General features: G+C 34.6%; 1 protein-coding gene across 5 annotated transcripts; it reads right to left on the bottom strand.

Moving 5' to 3' along the window:
- Positions 1–495: 495 nt before the first annotated feature.
- On the bottom strand, positions 496–11,374 carry LOC139877715 (lysine-specific demethylase JMJ26-like). Of its 5 annotated transcripts, none has more exons than XM_071865143.1 (13): positions 10,425–11,374; positions 9,707–9,828; positions 9,435–9,531; positions 9,192–9,333; positions 8,914–8,977; positions 8,094–8,835; positions 7,675–8,004; positions 6,578–7,081; positions 6,356–6,428; positions 6,192–6,277; positions 1,228–1,347; positions 1,010–1,077; positions 496–559 (listed from the first exon to the last, which is right to left on the bottom strand). In XM_071865143.1, the coding sequence occupies exons 1-13, from the start codon at positions 11,202–11,204 to the stop codon at positions 553–555; spliced, it is 3,135 nt and encodes a 1,044-aa protein (XP_071721244.1). In that variant the 5' UTR covers positions 11,205–11,374; the 3' UTR covers positions 496–552. The 5 variants fall into 5 exon arrangements, 3 of the variants coding, with proteins under 3 accessions (XP_071721244.1, XP_071721242.1, XP_071721245.1); XM_071865141.1 differs by having other exon boundaries at positions 552–647; XR_011768736.1 differs by lacking the exons at positions 496–559; positions 1,010–1,077 and adding an exon at positions 2,548–2,741 and having other exon boundaries at positions 1,225–1,347.
- Positions 11,375–12,234: the final 860 nt, after the last annotated feature.

Below are 12,234 nucleotides of genomic sequence, written 5' to 3'. Positions count from 1 at the left end.
AACGTATGTATTGCAGGAAGTGTATGACTATTTTCATACAGTAAAGTCGTCATCAGGCTTGGGATATACATGAATATTGATCAAATCTATGAGATGAATATTGATATCGGGATTGATAAAATATATGCTTCTATTAATTCGTGTTGCCTGATGTTTTGACTATTACCAAATTTTGTTAGGGTAATAGATGTTAACTATTACCAAATTTTGTTATGGTAATAGATTTAGAAAGATGACTTGAAATTCACAATGTATAAAACTATAAACAGTAACTGGCTAAGCAGAAAGAAAAAAAAAAAGCTAGGCTTGATTAAAGCTACAACAGTGTTGAGATGATTGACGCTTAATGGCCTTAGCTTAAAGAGTACAAACTTTAATTAGCTGGCACTAGTACAGATAACAATTAGATCAAAAAAAGAAACAAAAATATTCCAAACAAAACCTGCATATTCTTCCATATATCATTCTCAAAAAAGAGCCAAAAACATCACGTTACGTGATTAGTTGATAAGTTACAGATATTACTTGAAAGAATTTATGCAAGAGTTTGGTTTAAAACCTAAAATATCAAAATATAATATTATGGAATCATAAACACAGATCAAGTCATTGTTGATTTCTTTGTACGACCTGTTGCCTTCCCCTTTCTGCAATAATATATCAACAAAGTATCCATTAGTGAAACACAACCACAAAAATGTAACCAGCACTAAATCATACATAATCAGCACTCATAAACAACATAGTAAAAGAAAACAAGCATGGTATGGAGATTTTCATCAAGTTGAAACCAACAAAACCAAAAAAAAAGTACTATTTTTTCGGGACAATTAATTCAGTAAAAAACCTAGCAGTCTTCAATTGAATAATTAGATATTCAAAACATTGTTTTAAAATTTTCACCAGTCAGCCAAAAAATGATAACCAGCAAGCCAAATATATTAACGGTCCATATTCTTGAGTTTTATTAGTCCATGACAATGAAATCGTATAAAATACATAAGCTTACTTGGTTTCGTTAAGATTAGTTAAGTCCTTAATAGCTGCATCCACAGCATGAAGTGCCATTTTCTTCACCTGCCAATACAAGCATAAAGCAATTAAACCATTTTAATTTACAACAAAACAATATAATATAAATGGAATTAACTCAGTGTTCTTGTAAGCCAACTAGTCTTTTACCATTCTCCTAAACTAAGCTATAACTTGGAAAAAAGACATTGGTACCTCCAACTTATCTTCTTTGGCCCTGTGATTCTGTGGTAGAACGCGAAAATCCTCTGTTAACCGGATACATTCACCAACATTTTCAGGAGAAACAAAGTCCAACGCCACTTTTAAACATGACTGCCATGATACAATGTCAAGAGAATGTTTAACATGAGCAAATAATATTACTACTAATTACTCATTCTGTCCCAATTATATTGTCACCGTACATAAAACGTGTGGTTTAAGATATATCATTATCATTACTATATTTTACAGTTTTATTTCTTGTTTTTCACCTATTTTTTACATGCATATATAGGAACTTTAACTCATTATGCTTGTATATTTATGAAAGTGGACCATTAACCGGTGAAAGCAGAAAGGAAACCCAAATGGAATAATGAGCTATTTAGTTGGGGACCTGAATTCTTTGCAAAAGGTCTCAGGTTTGAATCCCGTCTATGACGAATATTTAGTGGATGCCAGGGATGGGTTGGAAACAGCTGGGGACTAATCTTGTTGGGTTGTGTACTACATTAGAGTATGGAGTCGGATTACTCGCCCTCCCGGGTAGCCCGAACATGAAAAACCTTCTACCTTGGTAAGCATCAATTTGTCAACAAAAACACATGAGGTTGATGTTGAGTTGTTGACGTGCTACATTGATGTTGCTACATCAATTTGTCAACAAAAAATCAGCCAAGATTTTTTAAACATACCCCATCAAATTGATGTTGCTACATTGGTAAGCATCAATTTGTAAATCAAATTGATGTTGCTACAATGGTAAGCATCAATTTGTCAACAAAAACACATGAGGTTGATGTTGACGTGCCAAAGGTTTGGTGAAGATATCAGCAATGTGCATGGTCAAGGAGACGTGGAAATTTGATTACACGGTGATCGTTGGCCTCTCAAATGAAAAAGGCAAAAAAAATTCAGAAATGGGGTATAAAGATATTTTACAACCATTTAATGTAAAAGCCATGATTGAAAGGAGACAATGACTAATATGGTTCCAACACTAGTCATGAGAAAGTTTCATAATGATCTAAACCATATTCTTGTTTAAGTCCCAAAAACAACTAATCAAGCCTTATAAGGATTAATAGACCTATTGGCACAAAGTTTTTTAAAAAAAAAAACAAACTTGCTACTAAAGGTTTCACAATGGAAGACATTGTACCACATCAAGCTTGATTTTCTTCAAGTGCATAAATTTCACTATTAACGATTTTTTGCCAACATGAATGTTACATCGTCTGTTTATACGTTGATGAAATAGAATCAATAGACAATGTAGTTGCATAGGATGTAGAATTTTCAAAACCATACCTATCAAGGAGTTTACTTTTCAATCACTTGTTGGAGTTGAGTCAGCATCATATCAATCGGATCAACGGCATGTGCAAGAACCTCATCAACAACAATCTCTAAGGTCGAGAGGCTCACGGCTTGTGATTTCCTCATCGTTCTGGTATTTTTACATCTACATTTGTTACATTAGCTATGTTTTACCAGAATCATAGCTAATGTAGTAGATGAAACATGATCTTTGTATATGAGCTAAGAATGAATTCATTGATAAAAATACATTACTGAATACCAAATTACATCTTAGGGTAGGTTTGTTTACCTCTTAATTGAATGGTTAAGCGCCGAATGTTGAACCATTCAGCATTCCGCGTTTATTTTCTAATTTTTTAAATGACAAGTGGTGCTCAATGGTTCATCATTCACTTATTAAACAAGTGGTGCTCAAGTGGTGCTCAATGGTTCATCATTCACTAATTTTTTGAATGACATGCTTTTTAAATTATATCAAGAACACTTATTAAACAACTATATTGTAGTTTTAATCATGTCAAAGGTTAATAAGCTGATTTTACATCATTCACATAATTCGTTTATTATGCTATCTTCATTCAGAAGCAACTTCATGAACTTTTGAATCATTCATATTATGAACCATTCAGCATTAAATCATTCAGTTTTATTAAACGCACACTTACTTTGGGAACATTATACAAAAATCATTTTACAACGAAAAAAAACATTATTGAAGAGTAGAATATTCAAGGAAGGCACATTTGACTGAATCAGCTATGTGATTATTGATTAATGTGTTTGATTAGAAACAAAATAGCTGCAGATTTGTATATGTAAAATAGTGATTGAATAATAACGAAGAATGATGGAAAGATGAAGATATATTATTATTGTAAATAAAGCTTACAAAATCAATTAAGATCTTCAAAGGGTACCTCATTGCCCAATTGGAGAAGAAGCATACAATTGCAACTTCCGCCCAAGCTCCTTATAGCCGAATACATAAAATACACACTTAATTCATGACTCTCTCTCTCACCCTAACCTACACTATTTATATGAGCCTTCATTCATGGGCTTGGGCTTGGAGTTGTTGAGTTGTTCAACGAGCTTACAGCGAATACACAAAACACACACTTGATTCATGACTACCTTTCTCACCCTAACCTACACTATTTATATGAGCCTTCATTCATATGCTTGGGCTAGGGCTTGGGCTTGGAGTTGTTGGGCTGCTCCGAATACATAAAACACACTTATTTCATGACTCCTCTCACCATAACCTACAAAATTAATACGAGCATTCATTCAGTGGCTTAGAATTCTTGGGCTGCTCGGGTGTAAGCTTGGACGACTATGGAGGCTTGTTCTATCTCAATATTGAGGCCATGAAAAACATGCTTCTTATCAAGCTTGAAGTCGGGAAATTAGGTGTGTATGTCGAGAGAGGTATGATCTAAAAGTAGTCAAATAGTTTCGTGTAGTTTAACTAGAACTGGCAGTTAAGACCCAAAGCTTCAAAAAGGGGTCCATTGGATTTACTTGAAGACCCAAATGAGTCCAACCTCATCAAAGCCCAACTTCTTTGAAAAGATTAATGGGTCATATCCTTGACCCAATTAGGTCCTACTAGAATTAAATCGAGGCGCGTGCGATTTCAACTCGCGATTTTGACGCGCGTTTCCGAGGCACATTTTCCGACCCGTGTTTTTCAAGGCACGTTATTTTACACGGGTTTTTCGACCAGCGTTTTTCAACGCGCTTTTTACTTCCCACGTTTTTCAACCAGCGTTTTTAGAAATTAAATCTCTAAGATAATTGACCATTTCATTAGCTCCTTTAGACTAAAATTCTTCATAGTCGTATCTGTAGAAACGATTCATAGCATACGCAGCCCTATGCTCCTTTACAATATCAAAAACAAAGACTACTTTTCTCCCGATTTCATTTTTTGTTTATGTACGTAATTATAAACAAGCACGTTAACAAAACCCATATACTATCTTTCTTATGTATGTAGTCATAACCAGCCCCAAAACTTTTTGTGCCACAAATTGATAATTTTCTAGCATCCATCTTTCTTTTTGAAACAAAACCGTTTGCGTCGACATTCTTTCCATTCAAGTTTTGATTATTGCTTTATGTTATGTGTTACAACAACTGCATTAGATGTGTTGGGTTGAGATTAGGTCAAAATGGAATTGGGTTGTGGTTGGGCTTGGATAGAATTGGGTTTGGGTGAATTTGGGCTATAATAGGTGGACAAATCACTTTTTGGATGGCTTGAATAAATGGGCTAATAGGAATGGGTCATTTGATTATTAAGATAGGCAAAATGAGGTTTAGTAGATGGTGCATTTAGGTAAAATGAGGTTTAGTAGATGGTGCATTAGTATGGGACAGGTAGTAATTGTGGATTTGGGCCTCATAGGGCAATGGGTATGTTTGTTAATTAAGGTTATTTAAATTGGGTAGAAGAATATGATAGTGGTAATGACCTATTACTTAAGTAAGTTTGCTCTCCATTCATAATTTTGAGAAGATCCACCAAATGCAGGGCCAACTTACCTTTGTGATTCTGTTTCTCCCATGAGCGGTGGTGATGGGGACATGACGAGCAAAATCCATTTCTTTGTCACAAGAATTTGGATTCACCATACGTAACCAATTCCGGACCTCATTATGTAATTCACGTACGTACTGATTACTTGTTCTTCGAATTGATCATGGATAGGGCAGGGATTAGAACAGAGAGTGCCTAAAATTCCATGATGTATTGTTCGATATCCCCTTCATCAAGCAGGGATCCCAATGCCTTCATCATGGGCTTGGGCTTGGAGTTCTTGGGCTACTCTGAATACACAAAACACACTTAATTGATGACTCCCTCTCTCACCCTAACCTACATTATTTATAAGCCTTCATTTATAGGCTAAGAGTTGTTGGGCTGCTCTGGTGTGGGCTTGAACTGCCAAAAGTATGAATTTCAAAAAGTTTTAGGTTCTAACCAAAAACCCAAGTAAAAGTTGGGAAAGTTAAATGTGGGAGAGGATAATGTATTCATCAAATGTACTACAGTAACAAGAGCTTCACACATAAAAGCGTACGAACAACATCAAGAAGCTGATGGTAAGCATGTCAAGAGATTGTTTGTAGGATCGTTTGAAATACTTTGGACGTGCATACTCATTCATTATTTTTTTACCATAAATTTTGATTTTTGTAGAAAATTGAGTTTGAACATAAGCATTGAATAGTTTAAAAACAAAAAACACTTCATCTTCTCATGAACCATGTGACTTTTGAAGGGATGAAATTTATCGGTTCAATTTGTTCGATTTAACCGATAAACAAACCAAACCAATTAAACCGAACAAACCCAAAACCAAACTAAAGAACACCCCTACTTTTGTTTGTAAACAGCTTGAACTAAAATACGACTTTCAGTTTAATGAAATAAGACCTTCTGCTAATAAAGTAAAATAAATAATATATGTATATTCAACCTAAAAGTTCATAAAGCAAGATTGATCGCAGTAGCATTAAACAAAATATGGAGGTCCCATGGACCCAATAAATAAAAATTTTAATATTCTCTAAGAGAATTAGTGCAAATAATCTAAAAACTATAATAATAAGTTAATGCGTACCTTGAGATTTCTAACTTGATGAGGGCAACCAGCAGGTATAAAAACAGCATCTCCAAGCTTTTGGACAAATGTCCACGGTTCAATTCCTTATATAAAAAATGAGAAAAATCAGATATATTTTTTAATTACTAAAGTAAGGCTTTTTTTGGCAAACGCATACTCACCAAACTCCTCTTTAAGCTTTCTTTTGTGCTCCACAGTTAAGTAAAATGTTTGATCATGAATTGGGTGTATAACCTAAAGCAACAAAATACAGCAGAACAGTTTAGAGAACAACAAAATTGCAATGCTATACAGACAAATAACATAACTCTGTTATAATTGCTCATTTCAACATCAAATCAAATATAGATATTTTCTCATTTTAAAAACATGTAGGGGATCACCTGTTTCAGTGGACGACAGTAAACATGTCTAAACTCTTTGAAGTGTTTTTTAAGATATTCTTCCAATTTAGGAGTATCTTCCCTCCGAAAAATGTCCCACAACGCGCCACCCTCTTCAAGATTCAGTCCATCAACACAAGTCCCAGAATTATCAAGTTCCATGTCTTGTGTCTGCTCATCGCTACTAGATTCTTCAGTATAAGACGAATTCTCAGCTTCAACAGACTTCGATTTCTTTCTAGCACTTTGTCTTGTCCTGCTATTTGAAACATCCTTTCTCTTTACCTCATCTTCTTCTTGACTGTTGTCAGTTGTACTTTCGGCCCCGTCACTTACTACCTCCTTTATCTTATGTCCATTTAATTGAACAGTTCTGTTACCATTATTATGGACTCCGGATAGTTCCTTACAATCCTGAGCCTCGTGCTTCTTTTTTAATCTCTTTATGCTTTGAAGATTATCAGAGGAAAGGGTCCAAGTTGCAGTGTGAGTCAACACATTCACCTACATGTTAGTTACCCAACATATACTATTAGACTTCAATTCACTTAAAACAGCCATTTGAACGCCAAAGATAATAAGAAAGGTATATTTTTAGCTAATGAGAAACAAGGATTAAAACCAATACCAACTACCAATCATCATTGTTTTAACCTAATATAAAAACAGTAAATACCGAGTGGCAAACGGGTTGGGTTGGGTCGAGGCCCAAATGGGTTTGGGTCAAAACAGGTCATAGGTCGAAAGGGTCTCAAACTTCAAACGGGTCGAATGGGTCGGGTCCAAATGGGTTGAGTCGGGTCGAATAGTGTGTCCAGCCAACACTACAATAACTTTCTTACAAGATCTTTCATGAGTTGACTGCATAAACGTTCTCAAGTTTTTTTAATATGTATTAAAAACCGCAAAAACAAGGCACTAGTGAGCCAATTTCTTCTCATACTACTTGAAACAGCCATTAAAAAACAAAAGATAATTAAAATGAAATATTTTGAACTAATGAGAAACTTCGATTCAAAAGAAAGGATATAAAACAATACAAATGATCATTCTTTTAACCTAATATAAGCAGATAAATCAATTAAAAAAAAACATACCGCATCAGACATGTCTAAATGAAGTTTGGTAACAGAGTCACCACGCCCTAATTCTTGAGCAACACCATAAGCTATATATGTTTTAGGACCCATGTCTGGTTTGCAAGACTTTTCAGGCAACTTGACAGCAAGATTAAGATAACCATCACGAGGATGTGTATATTCTTTAAAAGGTAAAGAAGATATAAACTCAACACCATGACGGGGTAAACGTTCTTCAAACAAATTTGATGGAGGCCAATCTTTCAACTTAAGGATCTCTGGCCACCCATTCTTTTCGTATCGACCATCCGTATAACACTTGAAAAAATTACAAACATTGACATCAACCTGCATTGCATATCATCAAAAGCTTAATCAGAAGGCTTCTAGAACCAAATAAATTTTATAATTTATTACTATATAATATATAACATTACCTCAGACCAATCTAAACAATTAAGAGCAGTGACATCCAAAAGTGTGTCATGATTAACATTTGATATCTGACGAAAAGCACGCCACATAACCATTGGCTCCCAACTCAACCCAAGTGTGGTTTCAAGAACATTACTGACTATTACAGGCTGACCTTTTGACCAGTGCCACTGAAAATGTTTTAAGTCCCCAGATTTAATGTCTATAGCTCGTGGACAATACAAGTAATTGTCATTCGATTTTTCACGCGAAGAAGCCTTACGTAACTGCTCATCAGCATCATTTTCATTTATTAAACCTGAACATGTACACCATTTTTTAGGCATCTTCCGCATATCTTCCTCCAATTTGTTCTTCTTTAAAAGCTCTTTTGCATTCTTCAACAATGTTGAAACACGGTCTTCGTTCTCAATGAACATCAACTGTAATACTCCATGTCCACAACCACCAATACTTTCTGGAGGACAAGGAATTCTGCCATCATCCAAAGACTTCCACTCAGTTTTAGTCTTCTTATTAGGTACTGCAGTCATCGTTTCATGTCTTGTTTTATGTTTTGTAACCAGTTTATAAGGCCCACCATGCAGATATTCAACACCTGGATCTGTAAAATCATATTTGATATCTTCCTTGTTTCCCTTAAGGTTTCCATCACGCAATTCCCAGCAACACTTAAGGCAAAGATCATAATTACAACTTAAGCAACTTCTATGCAAGTCAAAAATTGAGGTTTTACAGCAGTTACTGCATACAAAAGCACATGAACCCTTTATTATCAGTAACAAAAATCTAGACATATGTGTACAACAATTATAATCGTACCAGTATACGCGCTCGTCCTGCTTACATTCTGCCTTCTTCAACTTTACGTCATCTACAGGACACTCTGTTTAAAAAAAAAAGTTAAATGAAACCTTCATTTTCAACAATCACTTCTTAAATTGGGAACATTTCAGAATACTTAGCTGTTGGTTCTGTCCAGTTTGGGGCAGAACTGGTGGTAAATGGCACCATCGTATTCATATTTGCTTTTATCTGTTAATTAATATGCTAATAAAAGAAAAATTAAAAAAGCAGTTGAAATGACTAATGAAAGGTACCTTGAATTTCAGACTCTAGCATTTTTTCCTTCATGTTGTCCTTGTTGAGACGCTCCAAGAATGGAAGAAGGACATGTAAGATATAGATAGAATACTGAACTTTCTGATCATCACTTGGTTTAAAATCAATCTTCCCTTTGACCTAATAAACAGCCAACAACAGATTTAGTAATTCAATTTCAATTCCAAATTAGATTAAATGAGAATTAAAACAGCAATAAGTTATCAGTTGAAGGAACCAACTTTGGGGTGTACATCGCGCAAGCATGATTTGCAGTTGCAATTGTCAAGACAAACAGGGCAACGCTCAGCAAACATATCTTCTGTCATGTTAGGGTACCTGCATACAAACAAAAGAATTAGCATCCTTTAATACAAAGTACCTTTAAACATATTATCATAGCTATGTTCAAAAGATTTACTGCATAGTTGACTAATTAAAAAATACTGTATGATTTATAACCAAAATCAACCTAATGTAAAAACAACATTCGAGTGATTAGAAAAACATATACCATGTTGTCATACAAGGCACACAATAACGCTTCGTCTTACAATTGCCACAATTTACAACACGGCCCTTGTCATTCCTTTGACACTGATGACACATCACTGATTGAACATATTGTAGGACTCCCTGTCAGCATATGAATGTTAAATAATGTTACTAATCAGTTGTATGCATTGTATTATAGTAAGTATGGCTTGACTACAGTAAAGTTGTAACTTTGATTCACGATATTTCGAACAGATACATAAAATTGTAGGTTGAAGTTACAATTTGTTTTGGGTAATAACACAAAGATGTATTCCACTTCACCAATATTCTAACATTGGCTAGTCAAACTTTATTTGACAATTCAAGATTTTGACCTTTAGAAGCATCACAATTCACAACAAAACCAAAAAACACATTGATACTTAAAAATATAAACTTGGCAATAAAAATTATTACTAACATTTTTGTTAACATTTTATTATCACTATAAAAAAAAAGTACCTTTACCATCAAACTTGTGAGTCAAAATTATATATTTGGTCCATCAATGCCTTCTAACCATTCATAATGTAATGCACCCAACCCACTCAAGCCTAATGCATCACATGTCCATTAGTCTACCTTGACTACAGCTCTGTTCACCCTTGATGACTACTCAAGTATAAATAAATGAAAATGTAAAATACAGATATATAAATATTTAATGGGGCCAAATGAGAAAGAATAGTACATACATTTTCATCAGGAACCATATGTCTGCTAGCACACTTAGGCCTTCTATCACTCTTAATCTCCTCTCCTTTAACCACCTCATCCCCTTCTTCATCTTTCTTCTTTCTTTCCTTCCTCGGTTTTTTATTACCACCGGACCCTCTCCTTAAAGCTTGAATCACTTCTTTAAAAGGATCAACAGCATAGTTAAAATTGGACTTCCTGCAGCTTCTTTTAGGCCTGCTACCAAATCCTTGATTTTTATCAGATTCATCATCAGCCACGTCATCTCCCTTTGTTTCTTCATCATCATCATCATCATCTTCGTCTACTTCTTTTACATCAGTCTTTACTTTCCTACCTCTTTTTTTCTTTTCAATCACTTCTTCTTCTGTATCACAAACCGTAACCCTAGTTCCCTGTTTACCATCATCATCATCGTTCAAGTCTGAAGATTTACCTTCTGATTCTTGATATTCAGTTTCCTGATGATCAACCATGTCTTCATCTTTTGTTTTTTCATCAACGTCTTCTTTTATAACAGAATCCTTCTGATTATCAGTCTTTTTACTACCTCCTTTAGGCCTACCTCTTTTCGCCTTTTTATTTCGTGTTTTCTTTTTTACTTCTGACTCAGCAACCCTAACCCTAGTTTCTGGTTCATCATCCTTATCACCGTCATTCAGATCTAAAGCTTCATCTTTTACATCAACATCCATCTTCTGATCATCAATTACATCTTCTTCCTGTTTGGCAATAACATGATTGCCGTTCGTTGTTTCCATAACTAACAAGTTTTCCATTTTTTCCCTTTTGAGAGAGAATAAAAAATAAAATTAGAGAATAAAAGTATGAAAGAGGGGTTTTTATACGAAATCTACGAATAATAGAAAACTTTGGGTGAAATTAGGGTTTTAAAAACCGTGTGCGAAGACTCAAAAACTGGATTCCCGCCTTCAATTCGCGGGTTATGTACGCACCGGATATCGAGAAACGACGATCAAGATTTGAAATTTGAAACCCTAGGAATTACGGAGTAAAACGTTACAGTAGTTATCAAATAGTAGTACCTAATGGGTGAATTTTGTTTGTGTGGTGAATTTATAACGGTGAAATATGTTTGTGTGGTAAATTTTGTTTGCAATTTTGATGTTTACATGTCTAACAAATACCTAATATTACATAGACGAGTTCATCTCGTCTCTATAATCTACCATCGGTAACTCATCTAATCCCAATCAAACTCGACCTAGCCAAACTAAATCATATGCACTGGAGCACTTTGTTTAGCACACATTGTGCAGCATTTAACATGCATGGAAATTTTTGAAGAAAATATTTTTCAAGACAACAAAATATCCCAAGTTGTTGAGAAATGTTTATGTAATAGATTAGTGGCGCACGGTTTTATCTTTTATTTATAATGTATTTACTGTTTTACCTTGTTAACTATGTAACTTTTGTAACCAGAGAGGTTGTCATATATAAACAACCTCCCCACAACTATTGTATCTAGTTATCCATCTTGACACTTACTCAACTTATCATTTCCTCTCTTGTGTTCTTGAATAACTAATACTTCTAACCCACTAATCACTCACAAACCGGTCGATCTAGGCTTCTTTAGGGACTAACAATTGGTATCAGAGCGGGACTTGCTATCTTGCTTGTAGATCCAAGGATTGAAGCTTCTAGATTCGTGTTTCGAAGTGTTTGGTGCTCTTCGATTGAGGTATCACGATTTTTCTTTATTTGGTCACGAATTTGTTTGTTGTTTGTTAAGTATATCTATTTTTCTGCTTGAAATATGTCTTAAATGCTTAACAAGTACTA

The sequence above is a fragment of the Rutidosis leptorrhynchoides genome, chromosome 11 (genome assembly GCF_046630445.1).
Source record: "Rutidosis leptorrhynchoides isolate AG116_Rl617_1_P2 chromosome 11, CSIRO_AGI_Rlap_v1, whole genome shotgun sequence".
NCBI lineage: Eukaryota > Viridiplantae > Streptophyta > Magnoliopsida > Asterales > Asteraceae > Rutidosis > Rutidosis leptorrhynchoides.
The sequence above is the reverse complement of the archived record's forward strand: the minus strand, read 5'-3'. Positions and strand labels throughout refer to the sequence as shown.